Source organism: Perognathus longimembris, chromosome 13 (assembly GCF_023159225.1).
Source record: "Perognathus longimembris pacificus isolate PPM17 chromosome 13, ASM2315922v1, whole genome shotgun sequence".
In the NCBI taxonomy this organism is placed as follows: Eukaryota; Metazoa; Chordata; class Mammalia; order Rodentia; family Heteromyidae; genus Perognathus; species Perognathus longimembris.
The window spans coordinates 17,379,508-17,406,797 of NC_063173.1; the positions used below are offsets into that span (position 1 = coordinate 17,379,508).

General features: G+C 42.7%; 2 protein-coding genes across 5 annotated transcripts in view; both read left to right on the forward strand.

The window, feature by feature from the left end:
* Ipo7 (importin 7) overlaps positions 1–2,391 on the forward strand; it is a 59,988-nt gene extending 57,597 nt beyond the window's left edge. Inside the window, exon 25 of the mRNA XM_048361632.1 lies at positions 466–2,391. Coding sequence (XP_048217589.1) covers positions 466–563 — 98 coding nt within the window. The 3' untranslated portion in view covers positions 564–2,391. The remainder of the gene's footprint in view (positions 1–465) is intronic.
* A 5,038-nt stretch (positions 2,392–7,429) lies between these two features.
* The window catches only part of Znf143 (zinc finger protein 143), a 50,433-nt gene continuing 30,572 nt past the window's right edge, over positions 7,430–27,290 (forward strand). Inside the window, exons 1-7 of one of the 4 annotated variants that reach the window (XM_048361635.1) lie at positions 7,430–7,615; positions 17,747–17,861; positions 18,398–18,490; positions 20,036–20,119; positions 21,343–21,426; positions 23,274–23,470; positions 26,898–26,972. In XM_048361635.1, coding sequence (XP_048217592.1) covers positions 7,493–7,615; positions 17,747–17,861; positions 18,398–18,490; positions 20,036–20,119; positions 21,343–21,426; positions 23,274–23,470; positions 26,898–26,972 — 771 coding nt within the window. In that variant the 5' untranslated portion in view covers positions 7,430–7,492. Of the gene's footprint in view, positions 7,616–17,742; positions 17,862–18,397; positions 18,491–20,035; positions 20,120–21,342; positions 21,427–23,273; positions 23,471–26,897; positions 26,973–27,290 lie in introns of all 4 variants that reach the window. The other 3 variants (XM_048361634.1, XM_048361633.1, XM_048361637.1) reach the window with 3 other exon arrangements.

Sequence of the window (27,290 nt, forward strand, 5' to 3'; positions counted from 1 at the left end):
GGAGAAATGACCTTGGCTTCATAGTTTATTGGTTTTTTAATATATAAATGAATACTAATTCCATGTGTAGATTTAATATTGCTTTAGTTCATGGTAATGGTTTGATAATAGAAAGGGTTTTTTGTTGTTGTTGGGTTTTTGTTGTGGGTCTTTGTTGGTTTTTTTAGTCTCAGCAATGCAAAATTTACTTCTGTAGAAGGGTATGCCATCAGCCAAAAATGTGGCAAGCAAGCACACAGAGAAGGCAGGCTGCACCCCTATTCATCCTTAACACAGCAGGCCCTGCCTCTTTGCTTAATTGGTTGATCTTAGGTTCATAATTGGCTAGTTTGATAGGATAAAATGTATTTAATAAAGTGACTTTAACCTAGTGAACAGAACAAAGTCTATAATAACACCAGATTGTCTTCTGTATAGTTTACATTTGGAGTTGAACTGAGACTAAAAGATTTATTTGTTTCCTAGAATCCAAAATGATTGAGAAGCATGGAGGATACAAATTCAGCGCTCCAGTTGTGCCAAGTTCTTTTAATTTTGGAGGCCCAGCACCAGGGATGAATTGAGTTTATCACTTTCTTTCCTGCTGTGATTGTAGTGAAGAGCTTGTGTTCCTCCTAGTAGTGGTTCCAGAACTGGTTCATGTTATCTATTCTAAACTAATTGATCAATAGATGGACAAGAAAACCCCAGGAGGTGGGACCTGATCATGCAACCTGGCACTGGAAGAAAAACCAGAGGGATTGGGGTAGGGAAAACTTGGGGAGGGTTTTTTTCTTTATTTTTTGAAGAAAGTAAGATCCTGACTCTGAAGCTTCAAATGACACTGTGGAAATCTGAAACAAGAGGGGATGTCATGAAGGCAGCTTTTCTTTTTCTGAGGAAAAAAATAGGCATGGGCTACAGGACTATTTAAAATGTCTCATTTACAGTATAAAGCTCAAAGGTAGATGTAATTTTTATACCTATGAGTATTTGTCCGATTTCTGTCTCTTCCTTATCATTGGGTAACCTTTATATGTAAATATGATAAGGTAATCTGATAGCCTTATTCATTTTCTTCATCATTTTCATTCATCAAAGATTGTTCCTGTGTAGATTATTGGACACTTATTGTAGCACTACATAACTGATTTAAAAATCTGTAAATGAATTAGCACTTTCATATTGAAACAAGCCTGCTAGCCTATGTATAAAAGCAAAAATGTTTGCTGTTTATAAGAAGGGATATAATGGGGTGGGGGTGGGGGTAATTTCAGGTTAATTATTAATTTAAAAATGAACTAGCAATTTTGTACCTGGTGACTGTGGTGCACTCACCTCTGATAGTGACTTGAATTCGGTATGTAAAAAGGGGTTAGTGATATTCATTGCTGCTAAAAATGGCAACTCCCTCTGTGTCCTTTTTTTTTCCTTAAAGTTCTCAGTGTACAAGTGGATATTTGGATATAAGACCTTACTGTAACAAATAGGAAAGGTAATATCTGAAGCATGCAAATTGGATATATGAAGTTCTACTCTTAAAGAGTTGATCTTAGAGTATGGCTAAACAACTATATATGCAATCTATTAAAAGAACTTAATTCGGCTATTATGTCATGATTTGATTGCACTTTTGTTCTTAATTATATCTCCTTTCCATTGGCCTGTTTTTATTCTGTATAAGTGTACAAAATACACAATTTGTTCTTTTAAATCTGCCTATTCCCCTTTCTCCATGTTTCTACCCCTCTTAAAAGATTGTGGTATCTGATGTTAACTACTTAGGCTGATGGCACATGGTTCCCTCCAAAAACCACTATTGATACCACTGCAAAAACCAAGCCAGCAACAAGACAGTGTAGAGAGGTTGGGTTGCTTCCCTCTCTTCCTAACTGCATGTTCAAAAATAAGCTTTTACTGATCTTAAACATCTGTAGGATGAGTCATACATTGGATTATTTTTTATATACATGTATACACAAATATTTCAAATTGAAAGCAACATCTCAGTGGATTCAAAACTACTACATGCTGTTGTCTAAAACAGATTAGAAAATTTATAACTGTAAAATGAAATGCACATATTGATATTTAAAATGCATAATTAAGAAAACTCATTGGTGTTGTGTTTTTCTTGTATACCAGTAATTTAGCCACTGCTGTTGGCACTGTTTGGTTTTCTATTTTAACATTGAAGGAGTGAAAGTATTTCCTATATTTATGAATTTACTACTAAAATCCTGGGGAAAAAAATAAGAAAAAAAATGTCTAAAATGTGTGGCTGAAGCTGTTAATCAAGTGTGTTTCTACTCCCTTTTCCCCCAAAGTTGGACACCAAGTGTATACCTTAGGTTGCTTTAGGGGATTTCACAATTATATAAAATCAGTAAAATAAAAATGGAGTTGTGTATTACAACGTTGTCTACAGAGTGGAGCTCTGAATACTATTGACATTCTGGTCTTAACTTTTTTTGTCCCCTATATCTAGTCTACTTTTTAAGATTTCAGAATTCACTGCTCTTTGAAAATTCCAGTTTTCACATTATTGTTACTGAAAAAAAAACATATCTAATAAAGGTTTTAGTTACTCCCATGTACAGAACAAAAATGCCTGTTTTCTGAGATTTTGTTTAAAGGAAATGTGTATTGGCATGGATAAGAAGGGACATTTGTCTCCTGTGTCATATATAAACCAATCTAATTTCTTTACAGATTATTAGTTGAAACATTTGTGCTTAAATGGTAACTTCTAATGTATCAAATATATACCTTAATTTTTATGACTTGCTTATAGATCCTAAGTCATAATGATTGGGTTTGTAGACTATGTACATAATGTTTTTGTACATAATTAACTATACATAGACATCTTTTATGATATAAAGTCTTAGTTTTTCTGCCATGCAAACCTTTTCACTCCCATATAAGGCAGTGACTTCTATACATAAGAAACTAGAGTATGGAGGAGGGGTGGCCTGTATGCTGCTGCTAATCAGTTATAGCCTATTGAAACAAACATGAATAAAAGGCCTTAACAATTGCATTAATAGCCAGGTGCTGGTGGCTCGTGCCTATAACCCAGGAGGCGGAGATCTAATGATCCTGGTTCGAAACCAGCCTGGGCAGGAAAGTCTGTGGCTCACCTCTGTTAAAGTTAACCACTAGAAAACCGGAAGCCTTGAGCATAAATGCTCAGGGACAGTGCCCAAGTTCTCAGCTAAAGCCCCACGACTGACCAAACAAAAAATTACACTAGTGTTACCATGTATATTTGATAAGGACAAAAAAAATATGAAGCAACCTATTTGTGAAACTGTTAATTCTGTTTTGTATAATCTTAAGTTTTTGCTGAAAAGCCAGACAGAAGTGGAGCTGTGGTTCTAGTGTCATGGTGCCATTTCCAGCTTTCTGGAGCTAAGATTCTCATGTACTGCCACCTAACTGGTGGCTCTTGACTGTAATCCTAGATGCCCAAGAGGCTGAGATCTGAGGATCTTGGTTCAAAGCCAGCTCAGGAAGGAAAGTCTGTGGGACTTATTTCCAGTTAATGACCGGAGAAACTAAAGAGGTGCTGTGTCAGAGCATTCGCCTTGAGTAAAAGAGCTCAGGGACAAAAGTCTCATGGACTTTTCTGTCTGAACATTCTATCATGAACCTCAGCCTCCTAGCTTAGCTAGGATTACAGGCATGAGCAATAGGTGCCCACTGGAGGATGGGATTCCTGCAATTCTAGCTACTAATGCTGAGGTCGGAGAATTGTGGTTCAAAGCCAACTGGGGTAGGAAAGTCTAAGAGACATCTTCAGTTAATAAAAGAGCACTAAATAAGCTCATGGATTAACCTTAAAAACATTCCAAATAAAATAATCTACACCCACAATTTAAGAGCCCAGAATAGGAAAATTACACTGAAAGTAGTAAGTGGTTGCCACAGGATGATAATTGTTGGCAAGATCTTTTGGGAATAAAAATGTTGACATTATAGTTTGGTGGTTGTGTAAATATACTAGCGACCCATTGGCCACTGAATGTGTATTTTAAAATGCTGGCAGTGGCTGGGAATGTGGCTTAGTGGTAGAATGCTTACCTAGTATGCAGGATGCCCTGAGTTCAATTCCTCAGTACCACATAAGCAGGAAAACCAGTGGTGTAGCTCAAGTGGTAGAGCCCTGAACAGAACTAAGCTCAGGAACAAGTGTCTAGGACCATAGTTCAAGCCCCAGGACTGGCAAGAAAAAAAATTGCTGACAGTGGCCCTAAGGTTTGTTGCTTAAGTCTAATACTCTACCACTTTCCTACTCTTCCAGCCTTTTGATTATAATTGGAGAAGTCTCAAGAGATTTTGCTGACCTGGCCAGTTTCAAACCATAGTCCTTAACCTCCTGTGTAGATAGGATTACAGCTGTGTGCCACAAGGGGCCCACTTTGATTTTTAAAAATATAGCTATTAAAGAGCTATTTCATAAGCAGGTAATGAAGGTTGTATGGGGTTTTTATTTTTTTTGCCAGTTGGGGTTTAAACCCAAGGCATGGGCTCTGTCCCTGAGCCTCTCTGTGCTCAATCAAGGCTAGAGCTCTACTACTTGAGCCACAGTGCCACTCTGGCTTTTTCTGCTTATGTGTTGCTGAGGTAATCAAACCCAGGGCTTCATGCATGCAAGGCAGGCACTCTACCACTAAATCAAGTTCCCAGGTCCTAGATTTAATCCTCAGGCACACACACACTGAGTATCCTCCTAGTTTGTCATTACCTAACCCTTATATACATCAACAGTTGGTATACCTTGGACTAATTATTTGAGTTGGGTATTTTCAAAGATGGAACACTTTGCATGTGGTTGAAGAACTGGAATATGGAAAACTTGTGTACATAATTGGTAGTATAAGTCACCTTGAATTGGTGGAAATCATGCTACCATTAAATACCTATGGTTCTGACAACATATACATTGAGAACTCCCAAGATTCCAAAGGAACCTATGCTTCCTAAAGATTTTCATTAAACTCTTAACAAATGGAATGTCACTTTCCATGCTGAAGGTAATTCAGATTAAATGAGTTGTCTATACATAAGAAGACTCAGCTCTTGATACATTTCCTACAAAAGTGGATGGTTCTGGGTATATTTTTTCGAACTTCTACAAACCATATAACTGGGAAGAGATAGGCAAAACTTTAAGCATTTGCACAGCATATCCTACATAAACTATGCTGTTTTGTCAGTCTATATTTTATCTATCCTAACTGGGAAATTGGTAGGTGGTCTTTCTTTACCAACAGGGGCAGAGATAAACGGGGCATCTTTACATCTAATGAAACTTTGGCTTTCAATTCTTGAATTAAATACTAATTTAATGGGGGACAAACCTATTGTGGAGAGGAAAGTCACCTAGAAGTTTTCTCCTGCTTCATCAATGTGGTGTGAGTCTAGAATCTTTGAGGTCTGAGGATAGTGGTTTCAAGTTACCCCAGGTAGAAGTATGATAGCCTTCAGCTTCAACTAACCGCAGGTGTACTATAAGTGAAACAGCTAAGCAATATAGTCCTGAATTCAAGCCCTGTTACTGGCACAAAGTACTAACCAAAAATAACACCAAAAAAACCCTTTATAGAATTATAGAAAACCATGGGAATTATTGACAAATTGTCATTGCTTCAGAAACTGAACATTATTTTTTTGCCAGTCCTTGGGCTTGAACTCAGGGCCTAGGCACTGTCCCTGAGCTTTTTTTTTACTCAGGGCTAGCACTCTACCACTTGAGCCACAGTGCCACTTCTGGCTTTTTCTGTTTATGTGGAACCCAGGGCATCCTGCAGGCTAGGCAAATAGTCTTCCACTAAGCCACATTCCCAGCCCCTGAAAATTATCTTTTAAATAAAAACATTTTAATCTTAATTATATGTTCAATATGAATATGAAAAAGTTTTATTTAAAAAATTTCAGTGCAGTTTAGCGGCACACATCTGTAATCCTCACTCTGGAAACTAAGGCAGGAGTTCCAGGCCAGTCTGAGCTACATGAGGAGAACCTATCTGGGGGAAAAAAAAAGCAAAAAGTTTTGATCATAAAATACAGACATTCTCTGGAAAACGCACAAAGTTTAAACCTAAACTGCGTAGTTCTTCATCTTAGTTCTAGAGAGAACCTATTGCGGAGACTTTGAAATGAGCAAAACCCCTAAATTTCAAGTGACCTAATCCAGTGTAGTGTGACACCTAAAAAATGTCAAAACTGTTCTTTTACATAGAGTTTGGGTATCAAGGACGTGTACAGGAACATTCCAACCTCGAACTAGACTCGGTTGTAAGCAGAAATATTTATATCCGGAGGGCTGATTATCTGTTATAAAATCACCTTAACTCTCCCAAGTTTACGAAAGGACTCAAATATGAGCCCAGCCTCTTAATTCTCTAACTACATGCATGCCCGACTTAAAGAAAAGGAGGGCTGTGTGGGAATGTGGCTTAGTAGTACAGTGCTTGCCTAGCATGCATAAGGCCCTGGGTTCGAATCCTCAGTACCACATGAACAACAAAATTCCAAGATACTAGACGCAATTATCTGGCTTGAGTATTTACTGAGAACTTCCAGCACTGCCAATGGTTTAGAAGAGGGTTGGGTTGAGAGTAAGGAGCAGTGCCACACACGCCGTAACTCACTTGCACCTTCCCTGGCTAGGTTTAGGGATTCCCACTCAATGTTCTTGCCATCCTTCTGACTTTCACATCACGACACACACAAGGAGGAGAACATACAAATGCAGCGACCGCATCCCGATCGACTTCAAACTCAAGAGCCCAAAGGACCTGAGCGCACAGAAGCATCGGCCTCGTCTCCCTGCGGAGGCCAGGGCCCGGGCCGCCGAGCTGCCCAGCTCCGCGGGGGCCGAAGGATCACCCTCCCATCAACTGGCCATCGGGACCCCCCGCTCGGCGACAGTGGAAGGGCCGGTGCCCGGCACACGCCAGCTCTCGGCAAAGCCGAGCCCTCACCCGAGACCGAAGGCCTCGGCCCGCACTGGGAGTCTCCAGGGAACGTGTGGGCCTCGCAGCCCGTCCTCCTCCTTCCCTTCTCCTCCCTTCCTCCCGGACAACATCCGGCAATGCGAGGCAAAGGCCATCCGGTCCCCGGAATGTGCTCCGGCAAGCCCACCGGGAGCTCCCAAGCTGCGTCCTCGCCCCTGTGGGGAAAATGGCGCCCGTCACTCTTTCTCCCTCCCGGGTAATCGTAAGGACCAGCCTCCCACCCTCACTACAAGATGGCGTCGGCCGCCCGGGCCCCAGAATCGGCATAAGTCACGTCTCAGTGAAGTGGTATTGGGCTGGGACGAGCCGTTCTGCCAACCAGTCAGACGTAGAAGCTTAGATTCTGCACTTCGCACGAGCCACTCAGACGCTGGCGGGAAGGCCAGGCCAGGATGACGTACGGAGCTAATGGAGTTTCCCTCGGCGTCGCCCGAATGTGGACCAATAGGAAGCAGGCAGCGTCCGCTGAGTGACATAAAGACAGCCCAATGGAAGCTGGGGGCGGGCCTCAGACTTCCTATGCGAGTTGCGGGGCCTGGGGGCCGGGCGGCTGTTTCCTGTCCTGGTGCATGGTGGTCGGACGAAGGAATTGTTGGAAAATTTTCTCGGAGGTTCGTATATAAATGTGTTTTTACCCAGTGTGCATTATTCTTCGCCCGGCCGCCGCCCTCAACGCGGCGGCGCGGGCCCACTTGGGCCTGGGCTCTGGCTTCCCGCTTCCTAGCCTGGGCTTCAGGCCTTGCCGATTCTACGGCCGCCTCCGTACGGCGCCTGAGCAGAAGCGGAGTTTATTAATAACCCGCAGCCGCCACTCTAGGGCGGCGGAGCTTTCCTCGCAGCGGACGCCCCCCCACCCCCAACCCGGTCGCCGCGCCGCGCCGCGCCCCGCCTGTTCCCTTCGGGGACCGCCGAGGGAAGGGAGTGGGGAGGGTGGAGTCCTCAGGCGCCCGGTGGCGTTTCGGCGCCTGACCTTCGCGGGAAGCGTGTCCCTAGGCGCGCCGAGCCGGAGCGGCTCCGTGTGGGACTCCGGGGCCACGGTTAGCGCCAGGCCCCGACTGGGCCGCCGGCTGCTGGGCTGGCCCCGGGCCCGCTCGGGACCCCGTCCGCACACCACGCCAGGAGTTTCCCCTGCATCATCGCTGGCGGATCTCTTGGTTTTCCTTGTGTTTTGTCTGTTTTTTTTTTTTCCTTTAGGTCACTGAAACCTAACATTGAAAATTAGAAGCTAACAATTGAGTATTTCCCCTTTTCTCTTTTCCCCCCCGATTTTGGCCGAAGAATGTAACTTATTGTGAGACTTAAACCACATTTTTGTTCCCCTGTCGCTCTTGCTGTCTTATTCCCCTTTAAATTTCCCCTTTTGTTACACAATTTCTTTTAACAGTTAAAAAAAAAAAGCTATTGCCAGACAATTACTTGTCTTAAATCAGTTGCCTTTGTTTCGGAAGTGTTGGTCGGTGAGAAATTGTAAGTCCCAGGTTGTGATTGGCTTTGTCCTTAATTTTATTAGAAAATACCTGTGTTCTGCTGTACTTAGCAAAAACGAGTAATACTGACCACTGTTTTCTTGGCAGAATATACTTTTTTAAAGTTAGTTAATGATGAGATTTCCCCAAAACACCAACAATATGCAACAATAATATTTTCCTGGGGTGTTTTGACTGGAAAATACTTAGTAATTTACATTCCTCCCACTTTAACTTTTTAAAAATAACTTTATACACAGAATTTACATACCTTAATATACCATTTGATCTGTCTAAATCTTGATATATTCAGAGTTGCACACTTGTTATTCTTATCTGCGGTATTTATACATCCATCACAGTCAACTTTAGGACATGTTCATCACTGCCCCAAACTACCTACACCTTACTCTGCTATTCTTCCGTATCCTTAAATCTGTAGATTTACCTATTTTTCACAGATAAATAAAATCATATAGAATGTGATCTCTTCTGACTGGCTTGTTTTGCCTAACTTGGTATTTGCCAGTTCATGTCAGTTCATATGTCAGTATTTGATTTCATCAGTGCTTTAATTTTTCCATTATACATAAGGTCTTAGCACATTTTGTTTATTCATTAATGGACATATCAGTGTTTTTGCCTTTTTTGCTATTAGGCATTATGTCTTCAAAACATCTAAGTACAAGCTTTCATGAAGTGTAGGTTTTATGTTTCTTGGGCATATATACTGAGGAATAGGACTGCTGAATCATAATTCTACATGGAATTTATTTGTGTGTGTGAGCTGATGCTGGGTCTTGAACTCAAGGCCTGGGTGCTGTCCCTTACATTTTTCACTCAAAGCTGCCTTCCTCCCACTTGAACCACTGGTCTGCTTCTAGCATTTTGGTTGTTGATTAGAGATAAGAGTCTCATAGGGGCTGGGAATATGGACTGATGGTAAACTGCTTGCCTGGTATACATGAAGCCCTGGGTTCAATTCCTCGGCACCACATATACAAAAAAATGCCAGAAGTGGTGCTGTGGCTCAAGTGGTGGAATGCTAGCTTTGAGTAAAAAGAAGCCAGAGACAGGGCTCAGGCCCTGAGTTCAAGCCCCAGGACTGGCAAAAAAAATTTTTTTTTTTAAGTCTCATGGATTTTTCCTGCCCAAACAGGCTTTAAACCTCGAAGATCTCAGCCTCCTGAGTAGCTAGGATTACATGCATGAAGCCATCAGAACACTACATTGAATCTTTAGAAACTGTCAAACTTTTTATTTTACTTTCCCTGTCCTGACACTTGAACTTTGGGCTTGGAAACTCTCTCTGAGCTGTTTTTTTGCTCAAGGCTAGTGCTGTAACACTTGAGCCACAGAGCTGCTTTTTCTGAGTAGTTTATTGGAGATAAAAGTCTTAGGGACTTTGTGCCTGAGCTGGCTTTTAGCCACAATCCTTAGATCTTAGCCTCCTGAGTAGTGAGGATTACAGGTGTGAGCCACTGGTGCCTAGCTACTATCAAACTTTTTGTGCTATTTACCACAGAAAGATAAAGATTCCCCTTTCTTGTCTTGATTGCTAATACCTGTTATTCTTGTTCATAGCCATGCCTGTGGGTATGAAGTGTATTTTTTGGGTTTTATTTGCATTTCTCTGATAAGTTAATGATGTGCACTTCACCTTGTATTTATTGGTCATTTGTATATCTTCTGAAAAATGTCTACTTGGGTCTTTATTTTTTTAATTGTTGTAATGTATAGAGGGATTACAGTTACATAAGTTAGGTAAAGAGTACGTTTCTTTTTGGACACTGTCACCCCTTCCCTCACACTCTCCCAGTTCTTTTCCTCAAATCCTCATCCACAAGTTGTGTAGTTAATTTTTAACATAATGTTTAGTATCATTGCTGCATTTGTCTAAGCACTTTTTTTTTGCATGTTGGAATATTGCTATGAAGTAAAGACTCATTGGGTTCTCTCTCTCTCTCTTTCTTCTTGATGCTGGCACGAGGGTTTGAACTCACCCTTGAGCTCTCACTTGGCCTTTTCTGCTTAAGGCTAGTGCTCTACAGTTGGAGCCACACCTTCACTTCTGAATTTTTGCTAATTGGAGATAAGAGTCTCACAGACTTTCTGTCCAGGCTGACTTCAAACCTTCAAAATCTCAGATCTCAGCCTCCTGAGTAGCTAGAATTACAGGAATGAGCTTCAGTGCCTGGCTTACCAAGTTATTGTTTGTTTAGCTATTTAGTTACTGTTTTGTACTAGGGACTGAATTCAGTGCCTCATGTTGCTAGGCAGGCCTTGTACCACTTCAGACCCTTTTTGCATTTGTTGTCTTTTTAGGCTGGTTCTCAGTTTATTCTCAGTGGCCTTGGGCTGTGTTCCTTTTCTATATTTCCTGACATAGCTAGTGAGGATAAGCACTTGCCACACCAAACCATTGTGCTTCCCACATGTCTGTGATAACAAGTGGAGGCCAACATGCCCAGCCATTGATTGAGATGGAGTCTCAAACTTTTTTTTTTTTTTTTTTTTGCCAGTCCTGGGGCTTGAACTCATGGCCTGAACACTGTCCCTGGCTTCTTTTTGCTCGATGCTAGCACTCTGCCACTTGAGCCACAGCGCCACTTCTGGCCATTTTTTCTGTATATGTGGTGCTGGGGAATTGAACCTAGGGCTTCATGTTTACCGGGCAAGCACTCTTGCCACTAGGCCATATCCTTGGCCCTCAAACTTCTTTTTTGCCCAAGCTAACCTCAAAACATGATTTCCTCCATTCCTCTGTTGCTTTCTCTCAAGTAGCTAGATTACAAACTTGAGCTGCCTGGCCTGGCTCATTATTTGTTAGTTTTGAGGTTTAATGTACTGTTGTTGTTCTACTTTTCTTGGAAGCAGGGTTTGTGTTTAAATCTGCGATTTTACTTAGTTCTAATTCTTTTTGCTCCTGGCTTTATTTCAGGACAAAATGATTTTTTTTTTCTGGCCCTAGGGCTCGAACTCGGGGCCTAGGCGTTGTTCCTGAGCTCCTTTCTGCTCAAGGCTGTTCTATCACTTGAACTACAGTGTCACTTCCAGATTTTCCAGAGTAGCTTATTGGAGATAAGAGTCTCCCAGACTTTTCTGCCCTGGCTGGCTTCAAACCTTGATCATCAGATCTCAGCCTCCTGAGTTGCTAGGATTACAGGCGTGAGCCACTGGTGTTCAGCCAAAACAAATTTTGAAAGAGTTTTCATGTACTGTTGTTCCTTTCTATACTTGATTGTGAGATGGAATTGTGTGTGGGAGGGGGGTGTGGAGGGGTGTTGGAGAGTTGCAGTTGGGGCTTGAACTCAGGGTCTGGAGCTCTTGCATAGCTTTTTTGTGCACACCTGGCACTCTGCCACTTGAGCCACAGTTCTACTTCCAGTCTTTTAGCAGTTAATTGGAGATTGGTAGATTTGTCTGCCCTGTTGACTCCCAACCTAAATCCTTAGATTTCTGCATCCTGAGGAGCTAGGATTATAGGCATGGTCAACTTATTTTAACTTATAGTTTCAGAAATTTCAGTCCATGAGTGATTATTTTGTTTGGGTCACATTGAGGCAGTCCATCATAGCAGAAGCTATAGAACAAAGTTGCTTAATCACATGATGGTCAAGAAACAGAGACAGACGAGCAGGAGAGTAAGCTGTATTTTTTTCCAGGCATGTCCACAGAGACCTACTTTTCTAACTAGCCTCACATCCCAACATATGAATCCATTAAGAGATTAACCATTGATTGGATCTGATCCCTGATCCCTGAGGATCCAGTCCCTTCCTAAAAGCCTTTTAGATGGTAACCTTTAATACAGAGGGGACACTTTTGGGGACACTTGAGATTCAAATCATAACATTCTGTCCCTGGGTCCCAGATGCTTATGCCTGGAGCCTAAACATGCATTTAGTTTGTCTCCAGGAGTCCCCAAAGTCTTAGCAGTTTCTGCATTGCTTAAAAGTCAAGTCCAAGGTCTCTAAGGCAAACTGTTAGTGAGCTAACAGTTATATATTTCCACCCTAAAGTATATTCTTATATCAAAGACAAGAGTAGAATAGTAGTAAGGAAGAACTGAATCCAAGCAAAGACACACACAAACATCCTAAACTTTGTATCTAGTATCTGGTATAGATGGTGAGCTCCTTTCCTGGTACAAAGTCCTTGACTTTTTTTTTGGGGGGGGGGGGGGCGGGACAATATTGTCTTGTACTTGCCATGCCTAGACAATCACCTGAACCATGCCCCCTTCCCTTTTCTTCTCCTTTCTTTTTTTTTGGTGACCTTCCAGGGGCTTGAACTCAGGGCCTCATCCTCTTATCTCCCTTGGCTTTTTCATTCAAAGCTGGTGTTCTACCACTTGAGCCACCTTTTCTGGCTTTTTGCTGGTTAATTGGCAATAAATTGGTGATGGAGGGGCTGGGAATGTGGCTTAGTAGTAGAGTGTTGCCTAGCATGCATGAAGCCTTGGGTTTGATTCCTCTCAATACCACATACACAGAAAAAGCCAGAAGTGGTGCTGTGTCTCAAGTGGTAGAGTACTTACTAGTTGAACAAAAGAAACTCAAGGACAGTGCCCAGGCTCTGAGTTCAAGCCCCAGGACAGGAAAAAAAAGTCTCATGTACTTTCCTTCTAGCGCTAGCTTCAAACCTCAGATCTCAACCTCCTTAGTAGCTAGGATTACAGCTGGGAGCCACTGGCACCTGACTAAGTTTTTCCTTTTTATTTTTTTTAATTTTAATTCTTTTATTATATTTTGTTGACAAGGTGTTGTGCAAAAGGGGTACAGTTACATAATAAGACTGTGAGTACATTTCTTGTGATATCTTACACCCTCGTTTTTCTTTAAGTTTTTCCTTTTTAATTTACAGAATGAACTGAGAGTCCCAGAACTGGGGAGGTAGCTCAGTGATAGCACTTACCCAGCATGCAGGCGTCCTTGGCTTGGATCCCCAGCACTTTAATGAATTTTTAAATATATATACAAGCTTCTGATTATTCTATATTTTGGTTTTGTTTTTTGGAGTTACTGGGGTTTGAACTCTTGTCCTCATACTTATTTAGACAGGTACTCTGCTACTTGAACCATGTGAACTTTTTTTTTGCCAGTCCTGAGCCTTGAACTCAGGGCCTGAGCACTGTCGCTGGCTTCTTTTTGCTCAAGGCTAGCACTCTGCCACTTGAGCCACTGCACCACTTATGGCCGTTTTTTTATATATGTGGTGCTGGGGAATCAAACCCAGGTCTTCATGTATACAAGTCAAGCACTCTTGCCACTAGGCCATATTCCCAGCCCCCTGGCTTCCTTTTGCTCAAGGCTAGCACTCTGCCACTTGAGCCACAGCACCACTTCTGGCCTTTTCTATATATGTAATGCTGAGGAATCGAACCTAAGGCTTCATATATACGAGGCAATAACCCTTACTGTTATGCCCATGTCGCGAGGAGACCACCAAGAAGACCACCGAGAGCCAGACGTTCCGAAATGCAAAAGCAAGGCTTTATTCAGGCGAGCTGCAACTCGGGCACAGCGGAGGTTAGGAGGAAGGCCCGAGCTGTGATTGCACAGGGCTTATAAAGGCAAAAAAACAAAAGTTAGAGCCATCAGGTGTTCAATCAAGCAAGACAAAAAACAAAGTTACAGCAATCAGGTGTTCAAGCAAGCAAGATTAGGACACAGGTACAAATCTGATTGGCTCAGGGCTCAAGGCACAGGGCTCGAGGCATTCTGGGGGCAGTTAGAGTTAAGCATTCCCAGCGGTTAGAGTTCTTGACCTGCTGGGCCCTAATAAGCTTGTCCTGGGTTTGCTCACAGGGCCTGCTTATCTCAGGTTCGCGTGGTAAAGTGGGGTTCACATGGTAAAGTGGGGCCTGACTTCAAAGTCTGGCTCTTCATTACCACTAGGCCATATTCCCAGCCCCAAAGTATACATTCCTTAGTGGACATGTTTCATATCATATCATGTTGATCTGTCTCCATTCATTCATTCATTCATTGTATTGCTGAGTACAATACTAGTGCTCACCATGCACAGGAACATGGTGGGTTCAGTTCAGGAAACACAAAAAGTAAGAGTGAGGGACAGATGTAGCCTGAAGTTTTTCTACTGTCCTGTAGTATTTATCATTTCCATTCACCTAGTCTACCACTTGAGCCACACACCTAAACTAGGATTTGTCATCTCATTGTATGGTTTAAAGGGAAATGAACACTAGCAGACTTGTAGATAGGAAGTTTGATTGAGTCATGACAGTATAGGTGCATGTTTTTAGTTGATGTATTTGAGATCTGTGTTTTTTTCAGTGGAGAGTTCATGTTAGCTGGGCTCTAGTGGCTCACACCTTTAATCCTAGCTACTCATGAGGCCTAGATCTGAGGATCTCAGTTTGAAACTAGCCCAGGTAGGAAAGTTGAGATTCTTAATCTCCAATTAGCCATCAAAGAGTGGGAAGTGGAGCTGTGGCTCAAGTGGTAGAATATTAGCCTTGAGCAAAAAAAAGCTCAGAGACAGTGCCCAGACCCTGAGTTCAAACCTTAGCACTGGGACAAAAAGAAAAAAACAACAAAGAATGTATGTTAAATTCTGCTGGAGAGGTTTTATGTTTTTCTTTTTTAATGTTTTATTATAGAGGTGAGATACAGAGGGGTTACATTTATGTGAGTCAGGTAATGAATGAGTCCAGTGTCATCTGTTGCTGGGGAGCTTTGTGAAATGGACGTACATATTAAAAATACCAAAGAGGCTGGGAATATGGCCTAATGGCAAGAGTGCTTGCCTCCTACACATGAAGCTCTCGGTTCAATTTCCCAGTACCACATATATGGAAAACGGCCAGAAGGGGCGCTGTGGCTCAGGTGGCAGAGTGCTAGCCTTGAGGGGGAAGAAGCCAGGGACAGTGCTTAGGCCCTGAGTCCAAGACCCAGGACTGGCAAAAAAAAAAAAAAAAAGAATACCAAAGATACAATTTTTTTGTTTGTTTGTTTGCCAGCCCTGCCTGGGCCTTGGACTCAGGGTCTGAGCACTGTCCCTGGCTTCTTTTTGCTCACTAGCACTCTGCCACTTGAGGAGCCACAGCTCCACTTCTGGCCTTTTCTATATATGTGGTGCTGAGGAATTGAACCCAGGGCTTCATGTATATGAGGCAAGCACTCTTGCCACTAGGCCATACTCCCAGCCCCCCCCCCCAAGACATTTAAAGAAAATATACTAGGAAATATGTTAGTCAAACTCTTAGTTATTATCTTTAAGTACTTGTACAAAGCAGTCCACTTCAACTTGTTGATTTATGTTACCATACATCTTGATCAATGTCACCCACTCCATCATTTTCCTTCACATCTATCCCAACCCCACCCATTCCCTCAAGTTACAGGGCTCCACTTTCACACATGAACACTGAATACTATGACTGTATTCATCCATCCCTCCTTTCCCTCTCCTCTTCCCTCCTCTCCTTAAATCATCCCTCATACAAAATTTTAGGTTTATAAGTAGGTAGCTGATAAAGGAGGACACCACGGCAGGAAAGAAAAGTTTATTACCAAACTACTGGCCTGTGGCCAAGGTGACGCAAGGCTGGAGAGAAGGGGTGACCCATACCGACTGCCTTATCTAGGGCAGGGGCAGGGGGTGTGGCCAGGTGGATTAGGATGTGACCTCAGGAAGGGGGTGGTAACTGCCTCCAGGTATGCTGGTTACCCAGGTAACTGGGTGGAGACTTGACCTGGTGGGGGCATCTGCATGGAGCCCTCCAGGCGGACCTTACCCAAAACATATTTCAACTTCCTGGTATACATTCTGTTAATCTGTCAGTTAACTATTCAAAGGAGTTACACCATTAGAACTGTTAGTAAAATTCCTGTTTTGAGCTGAGGATGTACAGCTCAGTAGTAGGGTGTTTGCCTAGCATGGATGGGATGATGGGCTTGTTTCTTGGCACCAAAAATTTAAAAACTAAAAAACAAACAACAAAAAAAGGTAGGATAGAAAATGAGTATAAAGCTGGGCACTGGTGGCCCATGCCTGTTATCATAGCTGTAAGGTCCACCTCCAGGAGGGCTCCATGCAGATGCCCCCACCTGTTTAAATCACCATCCAGTTACCTAGGTAACTTGCATACGTGGAGGCAGTTACCTCCCCCTTCTCTGAGGTCACACCCTAATCCATCTGGACACACCCTAATCTACCTGGACACACCTCCCACCCCCTGTCCTAGATAAGGCATGAACCGGGAGAGACTGCCACCAGTGCCTGGGGTTGAGTAGCAGTCCAGCAGTTCGGCTCAATAGTTCTCTCTTTTGCCTGAATACCAGGTGGAGTTCTCCTTCATTGGTTGTCTTCTTGAAAATCTCTTACAATAGCTACTCTGGAGGCTGAGATCTGAGGATCATGGTTCAAAGCCAGCCTGGACAGGAAAGTCCGTGAGAGACTATTATCTCCATTAACCACGAGAAAACCAGAAGTGGCACTGTGGCGCAAAGTGGTAGAACACTAGCTTTGAGCTAAAGAGCTCAGGGACAGTGCCCAGGCCCAGAGTTCAAGCCCCACAACAGACCAAAAGAAAAAAGGAAATGAGTATAAACAGACTGTTTAAAATTTTTATTATTTTTAACTATTATTTAAAAATTATTTTTGCCAGTCTTGGGACATGAACTCAGAGCCTGGGCTCTGTCCTGAACTTTTGTGCTCAAGACTAATACTGTACCCCTTAGGCCACACTTCTGGCTTTTGGGTGGTTATTTGGAAGACTCATGGACTTTCCAACCTGGGCTGGCTTTGGCTTCAAACCCTGATTCTTAGATCTTAGCTTCCTTTAGTAGCTAGAATTGCATGTGTGAGTCTCTGGTGCCCAGCCTCTCTGCTGTTTTGTTCCTCATATACCCTGATCTCACTGAACGCAAACTGATCTTATTTCTGAAGCTTCCCTGTGCAGGTGTGCCTTTACTAGCCATATTGTCAGTGCTACTTTCTTTAGGCTTAAGTAAAATATCTTCTTCCAAATACCACTTTTTTTTTTTTTTTTTGCAGTCCTTGGACTTGGGGCTCAGGGCCTGAGCACTGTCCCTGGCCTCTTTTTGCTCTACTTGTTGAGCCACAGCTCCACTTCTGGCTTTTTCTGTTTATCTGTTGCTGAGGAATCCGAATTCAGCATACTAAATAAGCAAGCACTCTACCACTAAACCACGTTCCCAGCCCCTTAAATACCACTTTGGAGGTTCATAAATTTGCAGATTTTTCCTAAGTATCATTTTTAAGTGTCTATATTTTTCTTTAAGGTAGAAAATGTTGTTAGCCCAAATAAATCGGGATTCTCAGGGAATGACAGAGTTTCCTGGAGGAGGCATGGAGGCTCAACATGTTACCTTATGCCTTACAGAGGCAGTAACCGTGGCAGGTGAGTAATCATTTAAAGGGATCATGTGGGTTTGGAAATAACATTTATCTTAAGGAAAAAGCTGTAACACTGGGTTTCTTACTTAGTTAGCCGGCCTAAACTGAGGCCTGCTCATGGGTATAATTTTTTTTTTTTTTTTTTTTTTTTTTTTTTTTTTTTTTTGCCAGTCCTGGGCTTGGACTCAGGGCCTGAGCACTGTTCCTGGCTTCTTTTTGCTCAAGGCTAGCACTCTGCCACTTGAGCCACAGCACCACTTCTGGCCATTTTCTGTATATGTGGTGCTGGGGAATTGAACCCAGGGCCTCATGTATACAAGGCAAGCACTCTTGCCACTAGGCCATATCCCCAGCCCCATCATGGGTATAATTTTTAACTTGCCATGCATGCTGGTAGAGCAGGGAAATATTTTTTCTAAATGCTAAAAAGGAGTCTTAAGAGTTAAGTAGTCTACTTTTTGCTTAATTTTCTTTTTTAAAAAATTAGTTTAATCAGCATATGTGTATGATAGTTATCTAAGAAAAGTAATTTTGTTTTAGATGGTGACAATTTAGAAAATATGGAAGGTGTAAGCTTACAAGCAGTGACACTTGCAGATGGTTCTACTGCTTACATACAACACAATTCTAAAGGTAAGTAAGTATCTCTTATGTAACCAGTTGGTTCATACCTGTGATTTAGAACCTTAGAGTTGAAGCCTGTCAGCTTTATCTCATTTTCAATTTCTCCTAAAGATGTTATATTGCATATGATAGTTTAAAGTTATTTCAATTTAGCTTAAATTTTGTTTTAACAATTTAGGGATATCCTTTGAGATGTATGGAAGATATCCTGGGGCACCAAAATTAGTAGAGGACAGCAGGGTAGAAAGTATCTCTGGTTTCTAGCCTCTTTCTTTGCGCGCGCGCGCGCGCGCGTGCGTGCGTGCGTGCGTGTGTGTGTGTGTGTGTGTGTGTGTACTGATCCTGGGGATTGAACTCAGGGCTTTAGCTGTCCCTTAGTTTTTTGCTCAAGACTGGTGCTCTATCACTTGAGCCATAGCTTTCACTTCCAGCTGTTTTTAATGGTTAGAGATAAGACTTTTTCATGACTTTTTCTGCTCAGGCTGAGTAGCTAGGATTTATAGATGTAAGATACTGACACCCAGCTTTTTTTGTTCTGTTTTGTTTTGGTGGTGGTAATGGGGTTTGAACTCAAGGCCTTACACTTGCTAGGCCAAGTGCTCTACCATGAGCCATGTCTCCCGCCCTCTCTGATATTTCCCTTAAGAACATTCTTTTTTTTTTTTTTTTGGCCAGTCCTGGGGCTATGGCCTAGTGGCTAGAGTGCTTGCCTCCTATACATGAAGCCTTGGGTTCGATTCCCCAGCACCACATATACAGAAAATGGCCAGAAGTGGCTCTGTGACTCAAGTGGCAGAGTGCTATCCTTGAGCAAAAAAATTTTTTTTTTTTTTGCCAGTCCTGGGCCTTGGACTCAGGGCATGAGCACTGTCCCTGGCTTCTTTTTGCTCAAGGCTAGCACTCTGCCACTTGAGTCACAGCGCCACTTCTGGCCATTTTCTGTATATGTGGTGCTGGGGAATCGAACCCAGGGCTTCAAGTATATGAGGCAAGCACTCTTGCCACTAGGCCATATCCCCAGCCCTTATTTCCGATTTTTAAAGACTAAAGACATTTGGTTTGGTTTGAGGAACATTGCTTCTTAATTGATGTTTAGTTTGCTCTAGGAAGTAGCTCAGTTCCCAAACTCCTTATTTTTACGGAAACCTACCAGGCATAAACAAGGGTCTACTTATCCACTAGGGGTAAGAATGATAACTGGCTTCTTATATCCTGACATCTCCTTTCAACTTCTCCATGGTCAGGGTCATTACTCCTATGAGGTTCTGAAAACTACGTAGAGGTTCAACTTGCTATAGGTTGCTATATGCGCCACTCTTCCTCTTGAACTCATGTGATTGAAAATGGGAGGGGAGGAAGGATGGCTGAGGGAGGATTTTTTGCTTTCTATAGGATCACTGGATGTGTTATTGAATTGCCTCAACATTGAGGGAAGAATCAAGATGAACATGAGCTTAAGTAGTGTATGTTTTTATAGTTGATATTATTTTGAAATTGTAAAAAGTTTTGAATTTTCATTTGTGCTAGTTTATTGACTTTACACTTTTGTTGTAGATGGAAGACTCATTGATGGCCAGGTCATTCAACTGGAGGATGGTTCTGCTGCCTATGTTCAACATGTACCCATACCTAAAAGTAGTAAGTGTTTAAGCTACAACACAGGAAACCATCCAGATTCTCACATTTAGTACTTTCTGGCTCCAGTTCCCTCTTACTACCTAAACTTATTCCTGGTTTCTGGTCTTCCTTCTGTTAAGGGAAGTCAGTAATTGCTAAAGAGAGGATTTGTAGATTGGTTTTTTTATTGTTGTTCATTTGTGTTACCAGTCCTGGGACTTGAACTCTGAGCCTGGGCCCTGTCCTTGAGTCTTTTGTGCTCAAGGCTAGCACTCTACCACTTGAGCCACAGCACCACTTCCACCACTTTCGGCCTTTTCTGAGTAGTTTTTTGGAGATAAGAGTCTCATGGACTGGGAATGTGGAATGCATGCCTAGCATGCTTGAAGCCCTAGGTTCCATCCTTCAGTATCACATTAACAGAAAAAGCTGGAAGTGGTTCTGTGGCTCAAGTGGTGGAGGGCTAGTCTTGAGCACAGAGCCCAGGCCCTGAGTTCAAGCCCCAGGACTAGCAAAAAATAAAAATAAAAAGTGTCACAGACTTTTCTGCCTGGGCTGGCTTTGAACTGCAATCCTCAGATCTCAGCCTTCTGAGTAGCTAGGATTATAGTTGTGAGCCACCAGTGCCCAGCTATTTAACTAAGACTTCTGTTCAAAGATAGTGGAAAATGCTGAGTGCCAGTGGCTCATGCCTGTAATCCTAGTTACTCAGGAGCTGAGATCTGAGGATCATGGTTTGAAGCCAGGTGGGACAAGAAAAGTCCATGAGACTCTTATTTCCAGTTTACTAGCAGAAAACCAGAAGTGGAGCTGTGGCTCAAAGTAGTATAGCACTAACCTTGAGTGAACAAGCTCAGGGACAGCATCCTGGCCCTGAGTTCAAGCCCCATGACTGACAAAAGAAAAAGAAAAAAAAGATAGTGGAAAAGAAATTGCTCCACAGATTGCACTGTGGAAATGAACAGGAATCTATTATCTCTACTTAAATCCTATCTGTCACACGTTGTCTTCTTTTTTCCCCTTCTTTCAACTCTCCACATCACTTGTCAAGTATATTCTAATTTTTTTTTATCTTCAAATACTTTCTCAAAGCAGCTTTACCAAAATTGCTTAAATGTACAAAACTCATTAAGCAAGTGTCAGTTGTCATGATGTATTTAATGACTTACTGAGTGTTGTTGCCAAGTAAGTTAACTGTAAGGTGCTGGAAAACATGAGATCTAAATGTAAGCCTTGTTTTTGAGCAGGGGACAGTTTGCGTCTAGAAGATGGTCAAGCAGTGCAGTTAGAAGATGGAACCACTGCATTTATTCACCATACCTCTAAAGGTACGATAGCTTTGGAAGCAGGAATAAAATTAGGGAAAAATGGGAGTGTGGAAAAAATAAAACATGGCTTTAGTTTCTAAAGTGTTTGTTTTTTGAAGTACAAAGCAGCAGATTTGGGTATGACTTTTTTTTTTTTGCCAGTCCTGAGGCTTGGGACTCAGGACCTGAGCGCTGTCCCTGGCTTCTTTTTGCTCAAGGCTAGGAGTCTACCACTTGAGCCACAGCACCACTTCCAGCTTTTTCTGTGTATGTGGTGCTGAGGAATGGAACCCAGGGCTTCATGCATGCTAGGCAAGCACTCTACCACTAAACCACATTCCCAGCCCTTGGTATGATTTAAGGAAAAACTTTCTGATAATTTGAGCTGTCCAAGAAGAATTTGGAATGGCAAACCCCATGGACTTTGGAGTCTCAAGTTTGAGCCCCATAAACTGAGAGGAGGTAAAATCCTATTTTCTCTATGTATTGATTTTGACTTGTTAAATTTTTTTTTTTTTTTTTTTTGGCCAGTCCTGGGCCTCGGACTCAGGGCCTGAGCACTGTCCCTGGCTTCTTCTTGCTCAAGGCTAGCACTCTGCCACTTGAGCCACAGCGCCACTTCTGGCCGTTTTATGTATATGTGGTGCTGGGGAATCGAACCCAGGGCCTCATGTATACGAGGCGAGCGCTCTTGCCACTAGGCCATATTCCCAGCCCGACTTGTTAAATTTTTAAATTCTGATTTATAGTTGGGTATGGGAGCTCACTCTTACATTCCTAAGTACTTGGGAAGAATAAGTTTCAAGGCCAGTCTTTGCTGAAAGTTTAAGAGGTCTCATCTCCTAAAGCTCATCACGAATACAATGAACATGGTGGAGTTCACCTGTTATCCCAGCTGTGTATGAAGTATAAAAAGGATTATGATTCAGGCTGACCTCGGCAAAAACCTTATTTAAAAAAAATAAAACAAAAAGGGCTGGAAATATGGCCAAGTAGTCAAGTGCCTGCCTAGCAAACATAAGGCCCAGAGTTTAAACAACAGCAACAAAAACTTCCCGCCAGGTCCCAGTGGCTCATGTTTATAATCCTACCTACTCAGAGTCTGACATCTGAGGTTTGTGTTTCAAAGCCAGACCAGGTAGGAAAGTCCATAAGACTTGTATCTGCAATTAACTGTTGTGCCAAGTCGCAAGACCACCCCCAAGAAGACCACCGAGATTCAGAAACTCCGAAATGCAAAAGCAAGGCAAGGCTTTATTTAACGAGCTGCCAACTCGGGCCTCGTCCTACCCACCGACCCAGCGAAGGTTAGGAGGGAGCCCCGAGCTGTGATTACACAGGGCTTATAAAGGCAAAGAACAAGGTTACAACAATCAGCTGTGCAAGCAAGATTAGAACACAGGTACAAATCTGATTGGCTCAGGGTTCGATTCTAAAATGGGGTTCACATGGTGGGGCCTGACTTCAAAGTCTGGCACCTCAAACCACCAAAAAGATCAGAAGTGAAGCTGTGGCTCAAGTGGTAGAGTACTGGCATTGAGTACAAAGGCTCAGGGACAACACCCAAACCTTGAGTCCAGAGTTCAAGCCCCAAGACTGGTACCAAAAAAAGAACAGAAAAGAAAATCCTGATTCATAAGGAAAGGGACTTTTAATCCCCCAAACTTCAGGTTCTCATTTGTATAGTGGAGGTGGTAAATGTAGTCTCATAGAATTTTTGTAAGGATTAAATGAAATAATACAAACAAAACACAAGGTATAGTGCTCATAGTAACTACTTGATATAACTTCAGTTGTCTGTTAAGTGTGTATAAACAATTTATTAGACTTTTCCTTTAATTTAATGCCCTTCTCGTCCACCTCCTCAGATAGTTATGACCAGAGTGCATTGCAGGCGGTTCAACTGGAAGATGGCACCACAGCCTATATCCACCATGCAGTGCAAGTTCCACAGTCTGACACCATCTTGGCAATTCAAGCTGATGGAACAGTGGCAGGCCTACATACTGGGGATGCAACAATTGACCCCGACACTATCAGTGCTTTGGAACAGTATGCAGCAAAGGTATGGCATTTTGCAGTGTTACAACTATCTTATGCCTCTGTTTTACATGAAAAGAAAAAGCATTCTTTATTAAGAAATAAGCAACTGAGGATCAAAATCAGTCAGCATCAAAGAAACCATGACCAGGCCCTAATGGCCCATGCCTATAATCCTAGCTACTCAGGGGGCTAAGATCTGAGAATCACAGTTCAAATCTAGCCTATTGGCAAAGTGCTCGCCTCTTATACATGAAGCCCTGGGTTTGATTCCTCAGCACCACATATATAGAAAAAAAAGCCAGAAGTGGTGCTGTGGCTCAAGTGGTAGAGTGCTGGCCTTGAGCAAAAAGAAGCCAGGGGGGCTGGGGATATGGCCTAGTGGCAAGAGTGCTTGCCTCGTATACATGGGGCCCTGGGTTCGATTCCCCAGCACCACATATACAGAAAATGGCCAGAAGTGGCGCTGTGGCTCAAGTGGCAGAGTGCTAGCCTTGAGCAAGAAGAAGCCAGGGACAGTGCTCAGGCCCTGAGACCAAACCCCAGGACTGGCCAAAAAAAAAAAAATAAATAAAAATAAAAAAGAAGCCAGGGACAGTGCTCAGGCCCTGAGGCCACGCCCCAGGACTGGCAGCAAAAACAAAACAAAACAAATCTAGCCTAGGCAGGAAAGTCCATGAGACTGTGATCTTCAATGAACCACCAAAAAGCTGGAAGTGGAGCTGTGGCTTAAGTGGTAGAGCACTAGTATTGAGCAAAGAAGCTCAGCGATAGCACATAGGCCCTGAGTTCAAGCTCCTACACTGCTACCAAAAGAGAGAGAGAGAGAAAGAATCATGTGTCTTAGAAAGACATGAGAACCAACTATGGTAGTACTTGCTTAGCACTCAGAAAGACAGCTGGGGGGAGGAGGGGAACTTAAAGAGATTTAAAAGTGCTCACATAAGCTCACACCTGTAATCCTAGCTTCACACCTGTAATCCTAGCTACTCAGGAGGCTGAGATCTCAGGATTGAGGTTTAAAGCCTGAGGAAGAAAAGTCTGTGAGACTCCTATCTTAAGTTAACTACCAGAAAACTGGAAGTGGTGCTGTGGCTCCAGTGGTAGGGCCTTAGCCTTGAACTGAAGAGCTCAGGGACAACACCCAGGCCCAGAGTTCAAGCGTTATGACTGAAAAAAAAGAAAAAAGTGAAATGTACAAATATTAGTAGAGAAAGAAAGGAATGAATGAGGTAAAAGATTTGAAGAAAAGGAATGGATAACTGATAGTTCACAAAAAGTGATAATCAGGGATAGGTGCCATAAAAGAAGAATAAGCATACATTGAACTGCTTTTGAATTAAGAAGTAGAAAATAGAGATTAGAAAAAGTAATGAAAGGGCTGGGAATATGGCTTAGTGGTAGAATGCTTGCCTAGTATGCATGAAGCTCTGGGTTCGATTCCTCAGTACCACATAACAGAAAAAGCTGGAAGTAGCGCTGTGGCTCAAGTGGCAGAGTGCTAGCCTTGAGCAAAAAGAAGCCAGGGACAGTGCTCAGGCCCTGAGTTCAAGCCCCAGGACTAGCAAAGAAAAGAAAATAAAAAGTAAGGAAACTGGGCACTGGTGGCTTATGCCTGTAGTCCTAGCTACTTGGGATGCTGAGGTCAGGAGGATAGCAGTTAGAAGCCAGGCTAGGCAGAAAAGTCCACATGACACCATCTCTAAAATTTCCAGCAAAAGGAGGGCTGAAATATGGTTTACATGATAGAATACCAACCAAGCAAGCCTTGAGTTCAAACCCCAATACTGGCAAAAAAAAAAAAAAAAAAAAAAAAGGCGGGGGGAACTCTCAAAGCTTTCATCAAAGGGTTGATATTTAGTTACTTTGTTTGATTTATTTTGCCATTCCTATGGTTTGATCTCAGTTCCTGGGCACTGTCCCTGGGCTAATTTTTTCTCAGGGCTAGTGTTCTACCATTTGAGCCATACTTACACTTCTGGCTTTTTTTTTTTTTTTGTGGTTAAGAGTCTCATAGACTTTCCTGCCTGGTCTGGCTTTGAACCACTCTAGAAATGAGACACTGGTGTCTGGGTTTCTTTTTCTTTTTTTTGTGCCAGTCCTGAGGCTTGGACTCATGGTCTGAGCACTGTCCCTGGCTTCTTTTTGCTCAAGGCTAGCACTCTGCCACTTGAGCCACAGCATCACTTCTGGCCATTTTTTGTGTATATGTGGTGCTGGGGAATTACAGGGCAAGCACTCTTGCCAGCCCTCTTTTGTTGGTTTGTTTGTGTGTTTTTTTTTTTGTTTGTTTGTTTTTTGCCAGTCCTGGACCTTGGACTCAGGGCCTGAGCACTGTCCCTGGCTTCTTCCCGCTCAAGGCTAGCACTCTGCCACTTGAGCCACAGCGCCGCTTCTGGCAGTTTTCTGTATATGTGGTGCTGGGGAATCGAACCTAGGGGCAGGCACTCTTGCCACTAGGCTATATCCCCAGCCCCTGTTTGTGTGTTTTGAGGGGAGTGAGTTAAGATAAATCTTGAATTCATGATCCCAGATATGTACCCCATTGCAGGCAAAGTGTTAGTCTTTGAGTTGTATATGGCTCTGTGTACTTGGATGTTAGAGCAGGACTTTTACTCTAGGAATTCAAGGCTGTCATAGGCAACATAGAAAAACCTCATTTGAGAAAGGGTGAGGCTGATCAAGATACCTTGTATTTATATATGGACATGCCAAATTAAAACTTGTAGAACACAGGCACCAGTGGCTCATGCCTGTAATCCTAGCGACTCAAGAGGCTGAGATATGAAGATCACGATTCAAAGGCAACCTGGGGAAGAAAAGTCGCCTTGAAACTCTTATTTCCAATTGGCTCAAAAGCCAAAAAACAACAAAAACCAAAAATCCAAAAACTTATAGAACAATTTGAGGATCTAGGCATGGTGACTCAAGCTTATCATCCTAGCTGCTTGGGAAGTAGAGATTGAGAAATTGTAGTTTGAGGACAGCCTACATATAGAAAGTTGGGGAGACTCCATCTCTCAGTGGCTCAGTACAGTAGCATGAGCTGGTCATCCCCATGGATATGAGGAAATACAAGTAGGATGATTGTAACGCAGGCTGCTCTAGGCATAAAATATAACCAGGACAGAAAGGAGCTAGAGTCCTGGCTCAGATGGTAGAGCACCTGCCTTGCAACTGCAAGGCCTGAGTTTAATTCTAATACCATCATAAAAAGAGGAAAGGCGCAGGGATTCAGAAAAATTAAATTAAAAAAATAATGTGGAGGGAGGATGGTGGCCGTGGTTTGGTTTTTATTTTCTTGTACTCAACAAGTTTGTCTCATAAAGATCTTTGAAAGGAAAAAGGATAACTCGGTGGTAGAGTGTTTACCTAGAATGCATGGAACACTGGGTTCCATCCTCACTGCCACAAGGAAAAGTATATTTTTAAGCTTTCTTTTTTTTCTGTAGGTATCCATTGATGGAAGTGAAAGTGTAACAGGTACTGGAATAATTGGAGAAAATGAGCAAGAGAAAAAAATGCAGGTACGTAAAGCCAGAGGATTTTTGTTCTTTCAGGTTTTTTGTTGTTTTAGTATACTGATCTTTTTTATTGTTATTATAAAGGTGATATACAGAGGGGTTACAGTTACAAAAGTCAGGTAATGAGTACATTTCTTTTTGGACAGTGTCACCCCTTCTCTTGCTCTCTCCCAGTCTTTCTGTGTATCTAGGCTGACCTTGAGCTCACAGTCCTCCTATCACAACCTCCCACATGCTAGAGGTATACTTGGGCTCACCACTGTGCCCAGTTTAGAAAGTTTCTTCCTGGGCTGGGAATATGGCCTAGTGGCAAGAGTGCTT